The 21,127-nt window shown below is 37.4% G+C and overlaps 1 protein-coding gene across 3 annotated transcripts in view; it reads right to left on the reverse strand.

The window, feature by feature from the left end:
- Nucleotides 1-21,127, reverse strand: part of inaD (inactivation no afterpotential D) — a 2,962,486-nt gene that overhangs the window by 1,777,409 nt on the left and 1,163,950 nt on the right. For all 3 annotated transcript variants that reach the window (XM_043429353.1, XM_043429354.1, XM_043429355.1), the window contains one exon: nucleotides 3,557-3,758. In XM_043429353.1, the coding sequence (XP_043285288.1) occupies nucleotides 3,557-3,758 (202 nt within the window). The remainder of the gene's footprint in view (nucleotides 1-3,556; nucleotides 3,759-21,127) is intronic.

Consider the following 21,127-nt stretch of genomic DNA (forward strand, 5'->3'; position numbering starts at 1 on the left):
CCGCTCTTCGATTTTGGATCCCCGTGAGACTCCACGGGTCGATGCATTGATAGCTGGCGCCACCGTGGCCGAATGGGACACTGCGACAGCTCGGTCCGGCGAGTTATTGACAGTTCGCAGTTGTCGTGACGGGAAATACGGGCGGTGTCGTGTTTATTGTTTCTCGTGCGTGGATCGTCTTCCCGAGGACTCGTGTCGGTGTCATGACGACGAGGGGTATCCACCGGGATGGAGCCTCGACGCCGGAGGCCCGGCGAGCACCCGTTCGAGGTCGTGTTGCTGCTCGTGAGTTGACGTTTTGAGGTTATGGGACCTCCGACTCGACTCCTATTACGTTGGTCCCGGCTCTTCGGTGGGAGTTCTTCGGGCTGCGCGCTGTTCTTAATTGGTGAGGGGTTTCTTCCCTCACCGTGGGTGAGTTGGTCCATTTTTCTTCGCCTTGTCGGGGGAAGGTATAGCGTAGGGCTGTGGAGAGAAACAACAGGGGACTAGGGAGTATCGGGTGGGTGTTGTGCGAGGGCAATCTGGGGCTGAATGAGGGAGTGTTGTTGCGCGGTAGGAGTTGTGAGGACTGAGGGCTTAGTGAGTGGGGCGGGGACTCTTCTTGCATTGCTGGAATCGATGCTTATTTCTGTTGGTGACTGTTTCAGGTGCTGCGGTGGTCCGGATCTTGGATCGTTGGCGGCGTGCGTAGGCTCAGGACTAGGGCTTACGACTAGATCATACAGCTAGGGCTTACAGCTAGGGTTACGACGAAGACTCAGAGGGAGTCTTATCCAAATAAGAAAAGAGAAATAGGACTCGGCTTAAAGCTAGGCTGGAATGAAAGTGCTGCGGTGGGACACTCCCACGACTCGTAGTGACGGAGTGGCTACAACGTCACGAGGTGTGTATGCATATAATATATATTGTAACGAAACGCTCTTGCCGACCTGGCCTGAACGCCGGGACGCGTCGGTTGGAGCAACCTAAATAATAATGAGCAGGTATGAAGGAAACGCGGACACTGTGTTTTTTAGTAAAAAATAAAATAACCAATTTTATTCAATTATTTGACCGACTTTAGACAACGAGATTTTGCGCTTTGGTTTGCTGATTCTAAAACAATTTTGTGGTTTTTGTTTTAAACTGTTTTGCTTTGTTTAATCGAATCTGGCGAGAAAAAGACCCGAAAGACCCGAAAACGTTGCAATTTCTCTGTCTGAGAAAATTTCAATTTTCTCAATTTTCAAATTTCAATTGTACAAAAATAGTAATTAAAAAAAAAACAATTTTAAATTTAATTGTCGCGTTTGTTCCAATCTTTCGACACGCCTTGAACTTAAAAAACTTTCTATTTAATGCTTCGTGCTATAATTCGTTAGACTCGATTTTTCTGATGTTCTGTTATGCTCGCTTTTAAAATCAAATAAATCCAAGAGTATTTTTCGCTTTTACAATTCTTATTTCCGCTTTTGATTCGATATAAATTCTAGTACTATCTATCGCCTCTTGGATCATTATTTTCTAAATGGGTCTAGATCTCCCTGCCTGGACCACTTCGGACAATATTTTTCAAATAAGAATTAAATTTTTAATAATTGGATGAATTTTAATCCTCCTCGAATAATAAGAAAGAGAAAAAAAATGAAATGGTAGGATGTAGACCGCGGGCTATGGGATCGAAACGTCGCCAAATCTTTCCGAGAGTTCGAGCATCTACAGGGTAGAGGTAACCTCCCGTCCACGTGTTATGGGTTCGAGACGTCTCCGAATCGATCCAAGAACTCCGTGCAACGGAAAGCCGGAAATTTTTTAGGTTAGGTGCGGACCCTGGATTATGGGATCGAGACGTCGCCGAGTCGCTTCGAGAATCCAGACATCCAAGGAAATAGGCAATTTACCGTCCACGGGCTATGGGATTGAGACGTCGCCGAGTCGATCCGAGAGTCCGTGCAACGGGAACCCCAGAAATTTTGAGGCTAGATTTATTATTGTTGAGGCTGATGTCGAGGTGTACTGAGAGAGGTCCGAGTTGATCTTTTTTAGTCAGGGAGAACTGTCTGACGAATAAGTCGCGCAGCGCTTCCTATACCCAGTTCCTCACCATAAAATTCTCGAGCGCCGAGAATCTCCGTGTTCGATCGGTTCTGCGCACCTTTCTGTAACGCCTTCTCTAATTGGCCCGTTGCCATGATTCAAGCTCGCCCGTTGGTTGCGCGGGCTAACATACGATGCGCGGACTACCGCTTTTCATGTTTTTTAGCTTTGTATGATTATTAACAATAAAAACTTCAATATGATCAATTAACTTTTAATTTCTTTTTTCATTTGGCATTGTTACTTTGTTTAATATGATTCGAATAATTTCAATTCCTAAAAGTCACGTACGCGTCCTATAGCCCAATAACGCTTTCGCCGCGCATGCGTCGCAGTCGATTTTTACACTTTTCATTATTAAATTATTTTTGTTACATTTTTTTGACTTGTGATCATTTCTCTTAAACACGTGTTATTTTTCTGATGATTTAAATCGCAATTACGCGCTTGGGCGACCAAAAATGACGAAATGCAAAGAGAATTAATTTCCGAAAATATATCGCGGCGAAGTTCAGAGCAGTGCCGGTTGCCCCACTCGGCGCATGCCTACCGGCCTAAGATGGCCGCCACCTGTCAACAACGACTCTGCGATGTTTTGCCCACGATCTAAAGATCGCGGAGTTTCGTTAGTTTCGATGGGCTCGGGCCGTCGCGCGAGTGTATCGTTAAAATATATATAAATAAGCGAACGAACGATCGTCGTACAAAGTAAATGCGGGTTGAGACGAAAAGTGGGGGTAAGACATACGTAGGGAAGGCGAAATGGAAACGAAGCACTAGCGGAGTGAGGATACCGGCCGAGCGAGACAAGCGATATAGATATACTCCCTCGGGCTAAAATAGCAACTTAAAAATTCAATTTCTCAATAAATATTGCCAGTCGCCAAAAATTCTTTTAGGGTAAGTCTTATATTGTTATAAAGAAGCAGTATGCAAAATTTCAGCTCAAAATTTGGTTTCCGCTTTTCGGAAGTACAGCCTAATTATAACGACGCTGAAGTTTCCAACGTTGGAGTTCAACGAAATGAACGAAAAAAACGTTTTTAATTCACCAATTTTTTATCTCACGAATCGTTGGTGCAACTTGCAAAACTACGAATCGCAAATTTGGCAGGGAACAAAATAGGAGAATTACTGGAATTATTGGAGAGTTTTTTTCGATCATTTCGTTGGACTCCAAAATTGGAAACTTCAGCGTCATTAATTATATTACAGCGTCGATTGGATTGGTACAAATTATGTTCAAATACGTGTTAGAGAAATTTTGAATTGACGTTAAGACATAAATCATAGAAACATCAATCAAAAATTAGGTAACGGCATTTCAATATTTGCCGCTCTTCTTTTACTTTCTTGAAGTATTTTTATAGTGTTGGCATACGGTAATTTATGGGTCTCTAGTTGCTGTTTGATATCATAACTTTAGAGGATGATTCCATTATAAAATATTCTTTTGTGAAAGATTTCAAATACTCACTTCCATTCCTGACTTTGTATACACATTTCCTTCTAAGTGTCTTGTGTCTTCATCTTCTGAACTCTCTTCAGAAGAATATTTTAGTTTGACAGAATCTAGAGCGGGTATCTTATTCGGAACTCTCTCAGGGGCTCGATCGTGTGATTTGTCATTTGCAGGTAGTATTTGAGTCTTCGTCCGTATTGACATTCTAGCTGAAGACCTGGAACGGGAGAAAGCTTTTATTACTGAAGGATGCCAGATATCATTGTAGTCATTAAAATTGTTCTAATCATTGATAATGTTGGGTAGAATTGCTTGATCTAGGTGATCTAGGTGCGGCAGAACTTCAAAAACCCACTCCCCACTGAAGCAAGTCCAATCCTGCACCGTACGCCCGACCGGACTGCAAATATCCGAATACAAAGCGGCATTCCCGTGACCGTCACCTATAATTTTTTTTCAATCCTCTCGGCTCATGCCACCTAAATTATAAATTTTATACTCAAATACTAATTTCTTTAAGGAGGGTTTTAAACTTTGCAATGGTTAAAAATCCTTGATTTTGGCTAATGATTTTTGTCTCTCTTATTTTATTGGGGGATCGGATTTTTTCACAATCGTTCATACAATACCAATTAATTATTGTTTTCATAGTAAATTTGAACAATTGTCTCTTCCCGAGCTTCCTATTGAAAACTACGCACGCCAAGTTTGTGTGTAATTGTAATGTAGTCACAGGACTGTACGCAGGGTAGCGGAGAGTAGCGAGGAGTACGTCAGGCAGAGAGCATACTCTAGGCAGAGAGTACATACGGTCTAGGCAGAGAGCAGACTCAGTGTACCCGTGAACGACGAAGCATTGTATTTCTCTCTCATTGTATTTCCGTAATTCTTTCTATTCCAAATACATATATGATATTTAGTTTAATCTACGTACAATTATTATCCATAAAAAAAACTTAGAAACCGATGCCTCTTTCTTCCTATTTGATTCGAACAGCTAAATGAATTGAAAAAAAATTCATCTTATTTACGTGCAGCATTAAAATTTATTATATCAATTCAAGGCGAAGTATTTTCTAATAAATTGAAAAAAGTTACCACTTGAATTAAGTGCAGCACTAAAATTTGTGATATCAATCGGTGGACAAGTATTTTATTAGTAACTCCAAAGTTCAACATTATGGAATTGTTCTAAGAAGCTTTTAAATCCAAAAATATCACATGCAAGCTAATCATTTCTTGCTCTATGGTGGGAGAGACTTATAAGAAAATCGATTCTTTTCAGACTTTCAGGAGCTTCTGATATTATTCACAATATTCGACGTCGATTGGATCGTTACAAATTATGTTTAAAAAACCCTATGTGACACTCATGTAGTTCAAAACACAAATGCACGATGATTTATAAGAAGTTGTTCGATATATTCTCTCGAAACTTGCTTCAAATGGCCAATTCATTACTGAAGGTTATAAAAAAATCCATTCCAAACGTAATGAATAAAAAAATGAATCTTCTAAATCTTGGTAATGTATGAAAAACCTTTGATTCAAAGGAACAAAACGTTGTCAAATAAATGCAAAAGTGACGAGTACATCGGATGACGAATGAAAAAATTCAAAACATAATGGTATGTAAAAAAAATTACGAAATCAATTGTAAATAATTTCAACAACACAATTAAGAAAAGCTTTCACAAATCATGAAAAAATATTATATTAAAAAAAATACAAATCTGTAATTATATTGTAAAGGAAAAAAAAAATTTAAATAGGACGTGAGAAATTCATTCTTACGGGAAGCACCCGGAACTTGAGAAAGTTCAAGTGAATCAAAAAAGTTACTATCTGAGTTATGTGCAGCACTACAATTTATGGCATCAATCGGAGGATAAGTATTTTATTAGTATATAATACATAATTTTTCACAATATGAAATTGTTCTGAGAAACGTTCAAATCCAAAAAAAAATCGTATCAAAGGTAAAAGTCATTTGTTACTCTATGGTGGCAGAGACTTACTTAGAAGAAAATCGATTCTTCTCAGACTTTCAGGATCCCCTGGTATTCACAATATTCGACGTCGATTTCGTATCGGTACAAATTATGTTTAAATATGTGCTAAAAGTACTTGTCCGGCCCATCACTTTTCATTCAAATTGCTCATTCAAATAAAAATCAGGGCTCTTCTAGATCTGATGGATCACATCTATGCGTACAGAGGGAAACAGAGGGAATTAAAAAAATTACCTCCAAGAGATTTTAACTTGATTGCATTCATTATAAAAAAATGCAAACAAATTTTTCTGTAATATCCAAGAGATATTATTGTGTATTTATGAAAAAGTATCCTTCGTACGATAAGCATTGTCCAGCCTCCAAATTAACTCGCCAGTTTATATTGAAATGACGGCAATTTTTACTACACATTTTCTTCTTCAAACGAATTTTATTCGTTATAGCAACTAATCTATTGTATTACTGAAGATATTCAGCTGATAATAAATCGCAATTCAATAAATTTTCGAACAGATTCGTCTGTACAATTTCGTTTTTTTATGGTCACGTACACAATTGCACTTTGTTGAAATCAACATTAAAAAATGAGTGTGACACGGGCATTTCTTGAAATTCGATGAAAAGTGATTCCCTAGTGTATTACTATATCAAGAGACTCGGTAAAGTCTCGGGATAAGTACATTGACAGCCCTGTCGTCTGCTGGCCCGAGGCTCTCGCCAGTATACTTTCTCTGAATAAAACGATTCGCCATGGTGGGGGTAAAATTGGCAAGTGATTTTTTTGAATTACCGAAGTTATGAGTCATCTGAGGCTTTGAAAATTGAACTTTCAGCTAATTAAGAAATTCTCTTTCGATTGCGCCGAAAATCAACACGATCGGTGGCGTAATTGCTGAGAAAAAACTTTGCACGGGCTCAAGATTATGCAAAAGTTACTGACACATCACGAGTTCAACGTATACGTATACGCGTTTTGACGTAGTTAGTGGTAGTAGAGTTGCCTCTATGCATTCTGATTGGCTCAACGATGTTGGCTCCTCCAGCTGCTAGGCCGACCGCGGGTGGGGCTCAAGAGTTAGAAGGCCTAAAATAGCGAACAGGAATTCTGTATATCTATATATGCGTTATACAGAATGCCTAACGCATAGTACTAACGAAGTGCATAGTACTAAAACCTGTGGAATGCTAAACCAAACCGGTATAAAAGCAGTCCGGTAAATGTAGTCTGGTGTGTGAAAAAGAATAAAATTAAAAAATACGCGGTGCATGTCGACGAAAGTTTTTAAGATTTCATTAATTCGTTTGACTGAAAATCAGTTTATCATGTATATCATTTGTGAATAGGTTATAAGATATCAATACATCGATACGCACATCCGAAACCACCCGAGACTTGTTTTCATACTGAACGTCATTTTGACAGGTGAGGTTATGATCCCCAAAGTGCTGTTGTGTGCGGACTCTAATTAATAAATGAAAATGGTTAGTGAAAAGTGGTTAATATTTATTTTGTTAAAACTTGTGGTATACTAAACCGGTATAAAAGCGGCCGTGTAAATGTAGACTCTGTGTGTGCAAATAAAAAATATAAAAAAATGCGCGATGCATATGTCAACGAAACTTTTCAAGATTTCATTATTTCGTTCGATTGGAAATAAGTGTCAACTAAGATAATCTTTCAATTAAACCAGAGTTCGCGGAATATTGTCCAGTGTAAATATATCATCAGTTGCGTGATTACATATCATGTGTAATAATGTAGGTCATATATACGAGTTCCCTTTGATAGCTGTGTGGTAACGAACCGGCCGGGGTTTGATGTTACGAAGTGCTGGACAAATGTAACAAACGTTCGCATAGTTAGTGAATAATATAAATAAGGTAAATCAGTTTATCAAAAATAGGACTGAAACATTGTAAGAAAAAATGTTCGTCAACCTATAACGTCAAATTTTCTTTTTGTGATCTGAAATATTATGGTTGATAATTAATAAAACAAGAACACACGGAACTGTTAGTATATATAATGTGAGAAACTCCAATCGAATAAATGTTTTCTAATTTATTTCTTGTGTCATCGTTATTTTTGCATATTCCTATATTTTGCTTCTTATTGAGTTTGGCTCTGGTCTTTCTGATTCTTGTTTTGATTCCATCGGTTTGCAGCGGATCGATACATATTATTAATTCGTTGCCTAATATGTGTCCATTAATTTTCTACTATTTCTTCATGCTGATTGTGGTAACGTGATTCAAGTGGTTTCCGACTATGATCATCAATCGCATATTTTGTATATCAGATTCTCAAAACAGTTTCTGGTGTTGATATAAGTGTAGTTATACTTTTTCCACCTGGTCTGTCAAGTAATAAATTTTGAAACTTTTCCAAACAGTCTTTGGACGCTTTTTTTGCTGATGGTATGAAAAGTTGAATCTTCGGAATGCGGTAGGCAAACACAAATTTTGACAACAATACTTATGAAATTACGTGTATGTTGAGTATTCCTATTCTACAAACTGCAAATGTGGAATTATTAGTGAAAAGATTCATTACGATAAGTCTACAGTTACTCAATTTTGTATGCGATTAAATATAATACCTGCCAACATCATGGAGACCTACAGAATTTCTGAATGTTATGTGCGCTATGTCATTTTAATGTAACATCATGATTTCTAACAACTTTTCACTCTAATACTATAGATTTGGATCATTGAAATACAGCAAAAATCTGCAAACTATAAAATTTATATACTGTGCCATTCATTTTATTTTTTGACTCGCACCGTAACATAAATATGAAGTGAAAAATTCATTACAGAAGTCTTCAGTTGCTCATTTATGGATGGATTCGAAATTGCTGTCTTCCAAACTCATTGCACGGATACATTGAATCGCAGCAGATACCTGCGAACTTTGAAATTTCTGTGGATAAATATGTGCTAAGTATCACTCCCTATCTTTGATTATGGTAATATGTAATGGAACTTGGTTGAGCAAGTTTTAAAGTGTTTCTTTTCAAATAGTATTGAAGTTTGTATTATTGCGGTATGGAGCGAATACCTTCAAACTTTGATATTTTTGTGTCGCAGCATGTGTGCCAATCATTTTAATTTTTTACTCCAACCGTAACATATAATTTCAAAAATTCATCACAAAAGTTTTCAGCTTTACTATTTAACTTAATTATCCTTTTTCTAAATTCCATGCTAAATTTCTGAATTTCTAAATTTATTTCTAAATTATCCTGAAATGAAATTGTTTTCCTCCACAACCAATGCAAGTACCTTAAACGTCTTTGATTTCCGTTACTCTGTTGAATTAAGTACGCTCAGTTTTTTTTGCTTCTTTGAGTTCTGACATAATAAATGTTTCCGGGTGCCTTTTTCTGCAACTATCAACCTGTAGACAATTGGATCTCAGCGGTCACTTGCAAACTTTGGAAATATATTTCATGGGGGGCATGTTTTGGATGACATGAAAATGTCTAGATTCAGAATGCACAAACGACATTTAAAAATAGCCAATTCTGTTGTATTTGTTGTGTCTCGAATTTGATCTATCTTTCCTCTGTTCCTTTCTATTTTCTAACGTTATAAGTCGGAAATCATATCTCGTCCTCCAACCCGCTTTTCACCGTGCTCTTTGGTTCCTAATTGACAAAAGATATTAGGGTACAAGGAAAAAAAGCGCCAAATTACAAGAACAAACCTGTGACGAAATATTTCCAGTAAAATTTTGACGCAAAATTGGTCCTTTTTCGTGGAAACCAGCGTTATAAGCCGAACATCATAAATAATCCATAGAAATTCAAACTAAAATCCTATAGTCAACTGAACATAAATAAGGAATTTTTAAGAAAAAAGACGTGATATCAAACCATAAACTTCCCCTAGCAAAAAAAAGTTTGGGACAAGTACATTGATGGCCCTCGTTTGCTGATAATTCCATCCATAAAAAAAACTTTAAAAAAATACAGAACAATTCGAAAAAAATTTCACAAATCTTGAAAAAACATTATTTAAAAAAAAAACTATTCTGTATCTATTTTTTTAAGTGTCAAAAGTATCAAATAACAAGTAAAAAATAAAAAACCGAAAAATCGCACTTGAAATCATTTTAGAAACCGATGCCTCATTCTTCTTATTTGATATTCGAACAGCTAAATCAATTTAAAAAAATTCCATCTAATTTACGTGCAGCATTAAATCAAGAGACGCGGTAGCGGCTCGACGCCAAGTATTAAAAGGAAAAATTGCAGCGCAAAAGAAAAGCCAGCGCGAGCCCTGCCGCTACTCTTATATACGCGAATATGCCGGTTTTATGACGTCACAGAATTTTCAAATGGTTCTCACAAATAAACCATTTCATAAAAGAACTTGAAAATTTGTGACGATTTTTTTTCGATTTTTCTCTTTCCATTGGTTTTTGTTGCAAGTAAATCCGTCCAGTAGATCCTGAGATATGTAACGTTAGTGATTTAAAATCCATCATTTCGGGATTTTCATTTTCTTAGAGACAGAGGGGCGTAAGTTACGCTTGTTTACATTTGGACTTACGTCCTTTGCACGATTTCTTACTTTTGTCACACTCTACGTCACGCACTGCACTGAACGCGGCTACCCCCTCTCCTTCTGCGTCGCCGAGCGAGAGAGACAGAGAATGGGCGCACAGCGGGGGCAATACCAGCTCCTGGTTTGCGCATAAAATATGTATATAATTATATAATATATATTTTATTTATTAATATTAATTAATAATAAAATATTATTATAATAAATATTTTATTATAATTAATATATAATATAATATATATATTATATTATACAATATATAATATAAAATGATAATAATATAAGAAAACAAAAAAATTGAATAATACGAATAACATTAAATAATAAATAATAAAAATAAAAAAATATAAAATTCTGGTCGACGCCGCTGGATTTTTCGAGGATGTCTAGGGCGATAGATCATGGGTTTTGGAGGACTAGGTTTAGGTACATTCTATCGCGAATTTCGATTTCTAGGTGGACGACCCCATAGTTTTTTATGTCCAGATATATTCCTCCATGGTTTTCGCGATCGAGGTTGACGGCTCCACAGGTTTCGATGTCCAGGTATGTTTCTCCATGGTTTTCGTGGTCTCGGATAATTCCTCCATGGTTTTCAATTTCTAGGCATGTTTCTTCATGGTTTTCGTGGTCTAGGATAATTCCTCCATGGGTTTTGATGTCTAGGTATATTCCTTCATGGTTTTCGATGTCTGGATATGTTCCTACATGGTTTTCGTGGTCCAGGCATATTCCTCCATGTTTTTCGTCGTCCAGGTATATTCCTCCATGGTTTTCAATGTTTAGGCATGTTTCATCATGGTTTTCGTGGTTCAGGTATATTCCTCCATGGTTTTCGATGGCTGGATTTGTTTCTCCATGGTTTTCGTGGTCTGGGTATGTTTCTTCATGATTTTCGCAGTCGAGGTCGACGGCTCCACAGTTTTCGATGTTCAGGTATGTTTCTCTCGGGTTTTCGTGGTCGAGGATAATTCCTCCATGGGTTTTGATGTCTAGGTATATTCCTCCATGGTTTTCAATGTCTAGGCATGTTTTATCATGGTTTTCGTGGACTAGGTTGACGACTTCATAGTTTTCACTATCCCGGTCGACGTAGATTCTTTTCGTGGTCTACGTAGATTCTTCCATGGTTTTCGTGGTCCAGGTATATTCCTCCATGTTTTTCGTCGTCCAGGTATATTCCTCCATGGTTTTCAATGTCTAGGCATGTTTCATCATGGTTTTCGTGGTTCAGGATAATTCTTCCATGGGTTTTGATGTCTAAGTATATGCCTTCATGGTTTTCGATGTCTGGATATGTTCCTACGTGGTTTTCGTGGTCCAGGTATATTCCTCCATGGTTTTCGATGTATGGATATGTTTTTCTATGGTTTTCGTGGTCTACGTAGATTCTTCCATGGTTTTCGTGGTCCAGGTATATTCCTCCATGTTTTTCGTCGTCCAGGTATATTCCTCCATGGTTTTCAATGTCTAGGCATGTTTCATCATGGTTTTCGTGGTTCAGGTATATTCCTCCATGTTTTTCGATGTCTGGGTATGTTTCTCCATGGTTTTCGTGGTCTAAATTGATGGTTCCACAGCTTTCGATGGCTAGGTCTGAGTTTCCATAGTTTTTGTTTTCTAGGTATATTTCTTCATCATTTCCGTGATCTAGGTCGATGGCTCCATACTTTTCGATGTCTAGGTATGTGTCTATATATTTTTCAATGTCTACGTATGTTCCTTCATGGTTTTCGTGGTCCAGGTATATTCCGTCATGGCTTTTGATGCTAGGTCAACAATTCCATAGTTTTCGATGTTTGGTTATGGTTCTCCATGGTTTTCATGGTCTAGGTCGACGGTTCCATTGTTTTCGATGTCTACATCGACAGCTCCATGGTTTTCGATGGCTAGGTATATTTCTCCATGGCTTTCGTCGCCTTGGTATGTTTCTTCATGCTTTTCGAGGTCTAGATCAACGGCTCCGTAGTTTTCAATGTCCAGGTATGTTTTCCCATTGTTTTCGTGGACTAGGTTGACGACTTCATAGTTTTCACTATCCCGGTCGATAGCTCCATAGTTTCCGATGTTAAGGTGAATTTGTCAATGGTTCCCGATATGAAAGTCAATGGCTCCATAGTTTCCGATAGTGTGGTGAGTTTTTCTAAGCTTTTCGATATCTAGGTCGTCGGCTCTATAGTTTACGATGTCTAGTTTGGCGACTATAGGGTTTTCGATGTCTAGGTGGATGCCTTCGTATTTTTCAATATATATTCGCCAATTTTATATTTCCCGATATTTAGGTAAACGGTGCAATGGTTTACGATATATTTCCTCATAGTTATCGATATCTAGATCTGCGATTTAATAGTTTGCATTGACGAGGCAGGTTCAGACGTTACAGAAGACCATTAAAAAAATATCACTGGACACCAATAACCATAAAGCTGTGGTCTTAGACATTGAATACCATGGAAACATCTCCTTGGACATTGCAAACCATTGACAGTATCCATGTCAACATGGAATCCATGAATGAAAAGAAGATAGTTTCAAAAATCATTTTTCCAAGTAAACAAGGGGAACTTTTCAAAAAAAGGAATAGGAAATGAAAATATCATCCCATTGCATAGGAATTTCCCAATCTTTCATTGGAAAATTCGATTTGCTGAATGGATAATCAAAATCGTCACCATTATTGCTTGTAAAAGGTTTCAACTCACATGAACATAACCGCACAGTTTTCGTCCGTCTATATAGAAAAATTGGCTGTGTCGATTGCTTTTGGCACATAGAGAAAAGCACTCAACTTGAAACAAATCGTTTTAAAAATTTTCGTCGAAGACGATGAATGTATTTTTTTTCTTAAGTAAATATTGTCACGCCTCTAAAAAATAAGCTAAATTAGAAAAAAAAATAATTGACAAAGTAAAAAAAGAACGCCAATTATTAAAAGGTCGCGACCGTAGTTTCCAATAATTTTCTATATTTGTATTATCAATAAAAAACTTCAAAATAGAAAAAAAAATGAGATCGTTTTCTGAAGTTGACAAATATCGTGAATGAAAGACGATTCCTATATAGTTGTCACGTCTCGCAAAAAGAAGTGAAATCAGTAAATATTAAAACTTCAAAAAGTAAAAAAGGCACGCCAAGTATTAAAAGGTCGTGACCGTCGTTTTAAATGATTTTCTATATTCGCATTGTCAATAAATAAATTTTAAAAAATGTTTAACTGTGAAAAAATATGAGATCTATTGTAACATATACAGTGAATGAATTACGTTTCCTGTAGGAATTCTGAATTTTGGAAATAAAAAAAAAAATGAGATCATTTTCTAACGTAGCCAAGTACAGTGAATGAATTAAGGTTCTTGTGGAATTCATTCGTGTACACTTTTAGCCCTAATCCCTCACTTATTCATAAAAATTTTCCAGCAAACGTCACAGAGCAACAAAGGTTTCTCGAATGATTCTGCAATTATTAAGAGATTATCATCTGTTTTTATGCTAGCACGGGTTATAAACTTAAAACAGTTTACGCGTACAAGTGCATGCATTGTATCTATACGATGAACTGCACAAATTCATTTTCAACATTACACACAAGCTTGGCGTGCATGGTTTTCAATCGGAAGCTCGGCGAAGGAATGCCTCATCCGTCCCTATATTTGAAGAAAACTTGATGATCCTCTCATGTAATTGTTTTTTAATTTGCCATCCCTTTTCCATCCAACTATTTTATTGAGTAGTTCGACGTAAGATCTCGCGCTGTGTACACAAAGAAAAATATCTATTCTTGACTAGTTTGACTGATAAATTCATTACTCCAAAAGTTTCGTATTCAACGCGTTTTCTTTTCTCAAATCAATGTTTACACAGCTTACTTCTTTGTTCATCCATTTCAATACTTGTGTAATTCATCCAATCATCTGCCCATTTGGTAAAAAAAAGAGTGTACGGACAAACGAGTGAAAGTGACGCGTCGATAAATTAAAATGCGTATGGGCATGAAAGAATGGCCGTATCTATCCGTACAAGATAAAGGCATATAAAGGGATTGATTGATTTCATTTCTTTATCCGTTCGTTTAATTGTTCAATTTTATCCACAAATTTCACCCATCTGTATTGTTTACCAAATCATTATATAACAGGGCCCCTCTTATTTTATTGGGGGATCGGTTTTTTTCACACTCGTTCATACAATTCTAAATAATTATTGTTTTCATAGTAAATTTAAACAATTGTCTCTTCCCGAGCTTCCGATTGAAAACCAAGCACGCCAAGCTTGTGTGTAATGTTGAAAATGAATTTGTGCAGTTCATCGTATAGATACAATGCATGCACTTGTACGCGTAAACTGTTTTAAGTTTATAACCCGTGCTAGCATAAAAACAGATGATAATCTCTTAATAATTGCAGAATCATTCGAGAAACCTTTGTTGCTCTGTGACGTTTGCTGGAAAATTTTTATGAATAAGTGAGGGATTAGGGCTAAAAGTGTACACGAATGAATTCCACAAGAACCTTAATTCATTCACTGTACTTGGCTACGTTAGAAAATGATCTCATTTTTTTTTTATTTCCAAAATTCAGAATTCCTACAGGAAACGTAATTCATTCACTGTATATGTTACAATAGATCTCATATTTTTTCACAGTTAAACATTTTTTAAAATTTATTTTTTGACAATGCGAATATAGAAAATCATTTAAAACGACGGTCACGACCTTTTAATACTTTTTATTATATCAATCGAAGGACAATTAATTTCTAATCAATTGAAAAAAAGTACCATTTGAGTTACGTGCAGCACTAAAATTTATGATATCAATCGAAGTACAAATAATTTATGAGTAACTCCAAATTTTTACATTATTAAATTGATCTAAGAAGCTTTTAAATCCAAAAAAATCACATGCAAGCTAGTCATTTCTTACTCTATGGTGGCAAAGACTTATAAGAAAATCGATTCTTTTCAGACTTTCAGGAGCTTCTGATATTATTTACAATATACAGCGTCGATTGGATTGATACAAATTATGTTTAAATATGAGTTAAAAGTACTTGTCCGGCCCATCACTTTCCATTTAAATTGTTTATTCAAATAAAAATCAGGGCTTTTTTAGAACTGATGGAGCACAAATATTCATGCAGAGGAAATTTAGAGAGTTATCTTCAAGTAATTTTCCCTTAATTGCACTAATTTAATGAGAATGGAAACGAACTGTCCTGTAATATACAAGGGATGTTATTGTGCACCGATAAATAAAAAACATTTTGCATATTCAATATGTTCAAACTTCCAAAATAACTCCCCAGTTTGTATTGCAATGACGGCAATTTTTACTTCTCACTTTTTCCAGCGAACGAATTTCATTCGGCATAGCGAACCTATACTATTATTAAGAACATTAAACTAATAATAAATCGCATTTCGATAAATTTTTGATCGGATGCTGCCGTACAATTTCGTTTGTCTATGATTGATTTTTATTTGAATGAATAGTGATGGGCCGGACAAGTACTTTTAACTCATATTTAAACATAATTTGTATCAATCCAATCGACGTTGTATATTGTGAATAATATCAGCAGCTCCTGAAAGTCTGAAAAGAATCGATTTTCTTATAAGCCTCTGCCTCCATAGAGTAAGAAATGACTAGCTTGCATGTGATTTTTTTGGATTTAAAAACTTCTTAAAACAATTCCATAATGTTGAAATTTGGAGTTACTCATAAATTATTTGTCCTTCGATTGATGTTATAAATTTTAGTGCTGCACGTAACTCAAATGGTAACTTTTTTCAATTGATTAGAAATTAATTGTCCTTCGATTGATATCATAAATTTTAATGCTGCACGTAAATTAGATGGAATTTTTTTAAATTGATTTAGCTGTTCGAATATCAAATAAGAAGAATGAGGCATCGGTTTCTAAAATGATTCCAAGCGCGATTTTTCGGTTTTTTATTTTTTACTTGTTATTTGATACTTTTGACACTTAAAAAAATAGATACAGAATAGTTTTTTTTTTAAAATAATGTTTTTTCAAGATTTGTGAAATTTTTTTCGAATTGTTCTGTATTTTTTTAAAGTTTGTTTTATGGATGGAATTATCAGCAAACGAGGGCCATCAATGTACTTGTCCCAAACTTTTTTTTGTACCCTTTCTTAAAAAAAAATGTTCGATATATCGGAATGTAAAGCCTCTGTCCGTTGCAATGGTTTTGTTTACTTGATGCCATGAACTGTTGCGAAGAGATAGTTGCCGCCGAGCATATGTGGAATGATGTCCAAATTCAAGTGGGCGTGTAACGCCAGCGTTAATGCTAGTTCCATAAAAATAACGCAGAAATTAACGTCTAGTTTGAATTTTATCAAACTCGCAAAAAAGCAAAAAAATATATCGGTATATAAAATGTATTATGGCACCAGATTTGTCACTAGATATAAAACAAATAAACATCAAAAAAGTGTGCGAAAATCCGACCCATTTTTTGATGCAATTAAAAAATAAATAATTAATATCTCTTCAACGCGTCAAGCTACAGAGTTCGAAGAGGTCGCAATCGAAAGAAAAAAAATAATAAAAAATATGTCAACGTATAATATTCTCTGAAATGATATAGTTAATTAATTATTGAAGAAACAAATTTTGGAAATTTTCGAAAACAATTGGAAACGCTATCGGTCCGCTAAAGAGTCTCTGGCAGCAACTCGTCATATCTTATAAATGTACTTGTCTCAGAGTCGCTGCCGCGACTCTAGATGAATTTTTTTTCAGTTGATTTAGCTGTTCGAATCAAATAAGAAGAAAGAGGCATCGGTTTCTAAGTTTTTTTTTATGGATGGAATTATCAGCAAACACGATACCATCAATGTACTTGTCCCAACCTTTTTTTCCCTAGGGGAAGTTTATGGTTTGATATCACGTCTTTTTTCTCGAAAGTTCCTTATAACCTATACTATTATTAAGAACATTGAACTAAAAATGAAACGTATTTCAATAACTTTTTAACCGGATTCTGCCGTATAATTTTGTTATTTTATGATTGATTCTTATTAAAATGAATAGTGATGGGCCGGACAAGTACTTTTAACTCATATTAAACATAATTTGCATCGATCCAATCGACGTCGAATATTGTGAATAATACCAGAAGTTCCTGAAAGTCTGAAAAGAATCGATTTTCTTATGTCTCTGCCACCTTAGAGTAAGAAATAATTAGCTTTCACGTGATTTTTTTGGATTTAAAATCTTCTTAGAACATTTCCATAATGTTGAAATTTGAAGTTTCTCATAAATCACTTGTCCTCCGATTGATATCATAAATTTTAGTGCTCTACGTAACTCAAGTGGTAACTTTTTTCAATTTATTAGAAATACTTGGCCTCGAATTGATATCATTAATTTTATTGCTGTGAGTAACTCAGATGGAATTTTTTTAAAATTGATTTAGTTATTAGAATAAGATAAGAAAAATGGGGCATCGTTTTTCAAAATTTTTCAAGCGTGATATTTCGGTTTTTTATTTCTCATGTATTATTTGAATTTTTTTCACTTTACAAAATAATTACAGATTTGTATTTTTATAATGTAATGTTTTTTTCAAAATTTGTGAAATTTTTTCCAATTGTTCTGTTGAAATTATTTACAGTAGGCTTCATTTCTTTTTTCAGGAAATTTTTATCACATTTTTCGCGATATGATCAGGAAACACCGAAACATCAATGTACTTGTCCAAACCTTTTTTTCGCTAAGGGAATTTTGGCGGTTTTATATCACGACTTTTTTCTCTAAAATTCCTCAATCTTTTTTCGTTCGCTATTGGATTTTGATTATAATTTTCCAATTACCAATAAATACTTGGCCTCAAAGCGATATCATAAATTTTAGTGCTGCATGTAACGTAGATGTAAACTATTCCAATTCATTTTTTTAGTCATTATTTCTCTGTCAGAATGAAATTAGGAGGATGGGGCATCAGTTTTTAAAATGTTTACAAGTAAGGTCTTCGGGTGCTATAGAATGGTCATATATTTGATATTTTTTCACCGTTTCAAATAATTTTCATTGCGAAGTTTGAGAACTTTGATTTACATTTTTTGAGGTTTAATGCGAAAATGGGTGATCATCAATGTACTCGTCCGATTTTTTTTTTATCGAGAAGGGATTTTTATAGTTTCATATTGTTTGAGAAATAACGTAGAAAAGAATTTTCCGGGTGGAAGGGGATAGCGACACGGGTGGGCGAAATCAATTGACGCAACACACACGAGTTTCTTCACTAATATTACAACATGTATTTTATTCACAGCACCAAATAATAATGAAAATGAATGCAAAATGTTCAACGATTGTGAGTTTGTGTGATGAGCGAATGTGTGAGTTGATGAGCACCTTTATTTCACGAGAGATTATATTAATACACTCGTGAATGGCTCGAGTGGCCCGATGAGAAAGAAAGACACGTGGCGTCGGCACTGCCACGAGGTGAGATGAGTGTTTCCCAAATGATGATGTACCTTTTTTAAGCTTATGCAAATTGTCCCCGCGTGGATCAATCGCTAGATGAGTTCCCGTGAGTTTGATTACTTATTACATGAGCGAAACAAGATGAGTGCAACGATAATGAGTGTGAATGTTGAAAGGAACAGTACAGAGCGATGTGTATAGCAACGCGAACTGGACGATAATGGCCGCTCCCTGGTCCGGTACGACGCACGTGAGGCGGCGAGCCGTGCTCGTGAGCCCCGTAGCGTGCCTGAGAGCGTCCAGCAAGTGCTGCCGCGAGTGGCCAGTCCAAGAAGAGCGACTCGCCTGACGACGAGACGCATTCTCAAACATTCCTCCCGCCATCAGCACCGTGGAGATGATGTTCTAGTTTGAGACGTCTTGTTGTTGAGAGGGCAGAGGCGCGAGCTTCGCGATCGGCCGAGTGAGTGTCGAAGAGGCTGTTTTAAGTGTGACCACTCTGATGAGTCCATCCCCACCTGGGTGTAGAGCAGTGACCCTGGCCAAAGGCCACTTGCCTGGCGAGAATCTTTCATCTGTGATGAGCACGAGTGATCCCACTTTGATTTCATTTGATGGATGATGCCATTTCGAAATTGATTGTTGATGCTGGAGATAGTGAGCTGACCACTGAGACCAAAGGTTTTGAATCTTTTGTTGAATGAGTTGCCAACGAGAGAGGTGATTGATGTTTAAGTGAGTCAGCGATGGCTCAGGCAAACTTGATAGAGCATCTCCAGTCAAGAAATGACCAGGAGTGAGTGCTGATACGTCCTCTGGATCGTCGCTGAGTGCTTCTAGCGGTCGTGAGTTCAACACTGCTTCGATTTGTGAAAGCATGGTTGTGAGTTCCTCAAATGTCAGCACAGTCTCTCCTACTATGCGTCTGAGATGATACTTCATTGATTTTACCACTGCTTCCCACTTTCCTCCCATGTGAGGAGTGGCTGGAGGGTTGAAGTGCCATTGAGTGCCGTCAACAGCCAGCAGTGAGGCAACTTGACGACTTTCGTGAGTGTACTGAGTAACCATTCGCTTCAGAGCTGCATCAGCGCCTACGAAGTTGGTTCCGCAGTCTGAGTAGAGTGTGCCTGGAATGCCTCGCCTTGAGACGAAGCGTCGATATGCAGCGATGAATCCATCAGTTGAATAATCACTGACTGCTTCCAGATGAACTGCTGAAGTTGTGAGACACACGAAGACGCAAATCCAACCCTTCATTGTTTTTGCACTTCGCCCTTTCCAGGTCTTGAGTGTGAGTGGCCCTGCGTAATCGACTCCAGTGTGAGTGAATGGGCGAGATGGGGTGACACGAGCTGCAGGCAGCTGACCCATCAGCTGTTGAGCGCGTATCCCTCGCTGACGTGCGCACTTTACACAATGGAGAATGTGAGTTTTCACTGGAGCTCTGCCTTCGAGTATCCAGTATGACTGGCGAGTATCAGCCAGAGTGAGTTGAGTGCCCCCATGCAATGTGCGACGATGAGAATTGTCGATTACGAGTGTTGATAGGCGTGAGTGGCGAGGCAATATGGCTGGGTGCTTAGTCTCCGGACTGAGTATTGACAAGTTGAGCCGACCACCGACCCGAATGACGCCTTCGTGATCAAGGAAGGCGGTCAATCGAGAAAAAACGTGAGTTCTTTGTAGTGGAATATTTGACTTCAATGAGCGTAGCTCGTGTGAGAAATACGCTGCTTGAGTGGCCTTAATCCAAAAGACTTTAGCAGCCTCCATGTCGTCTCGCGAAATGAGTGGTGAGTCAGTTTGTCTCCTCAATCATGAAATGACCTTAGAGCACAAAGCGGTGACTCGGATGAGTTTTGAGAGCGTCGAGTATCGATGAATGAGGTCCCAATGATACTCGACTCTCGGAGTGGCCACGAAGAGCGCAACGCCTTGACGGGCCTCATGTGCACTGAGGTCAGCTGAGGGTTGAGTCTGTCGAGGCCATGAGGTCATTGGTTTGAGTATCCATGGTGGTCCCGTCCACCAGAGTGAGTGATCTTTGAGTTGTTGAGCGGTTAAGCCCCTTGATGGGCCGTCAGCTCGGTTGGATGTGCCAGGAACGTGTCTCCAATGAGCTTGAGGCGTGAGTTCTTGAATTTGAGTTACTCGGTTCCTGACAAAGTCCTTCCAGCGCGAAGCGGGTGATTTGATCCACATGAGTGCGACTTGAGAGTCCGTCCACAAATGAGTTGAAGTAATTGGTAGCTGGAGTGTAGCTTGTGTATGCTTGATGAGTTTTGATAGTAGCAGCGCTGCTGTGAGTTCTAACCTCGGGATTGTGAGTGGTTTGATTGGAGCTACTTTCGTCTTTGCGCAAACGAGAGATGATTTAGCGCCTGTGGACGGCGAGTGTGAGACGATGTAGACGACAGCTGACATCGCTAGTTGAGAAGCATCAGAGAAACCGTGGAGCTCCACTGTTGAGTTAGTCCAGGTGTGAAACCACCTGGGAATTGAGATTTGAGCCAAATTTTTGAGATCTTCTCTG

The sequence above is a fragment of the Venturia canescens genome, chromosome 9, assembly GCF_019457755.1.
Source record: "Venturia canescens isolate UGA chromosome 9, ASM1945775v1, whole genome shotgun sequence".
Lineage (NCBI taxonomy): Eukaryota > Metazoa > Arthropoda > Insecta > Hymenoptera > Ichneumonidae > Venturia > Venturia canescens.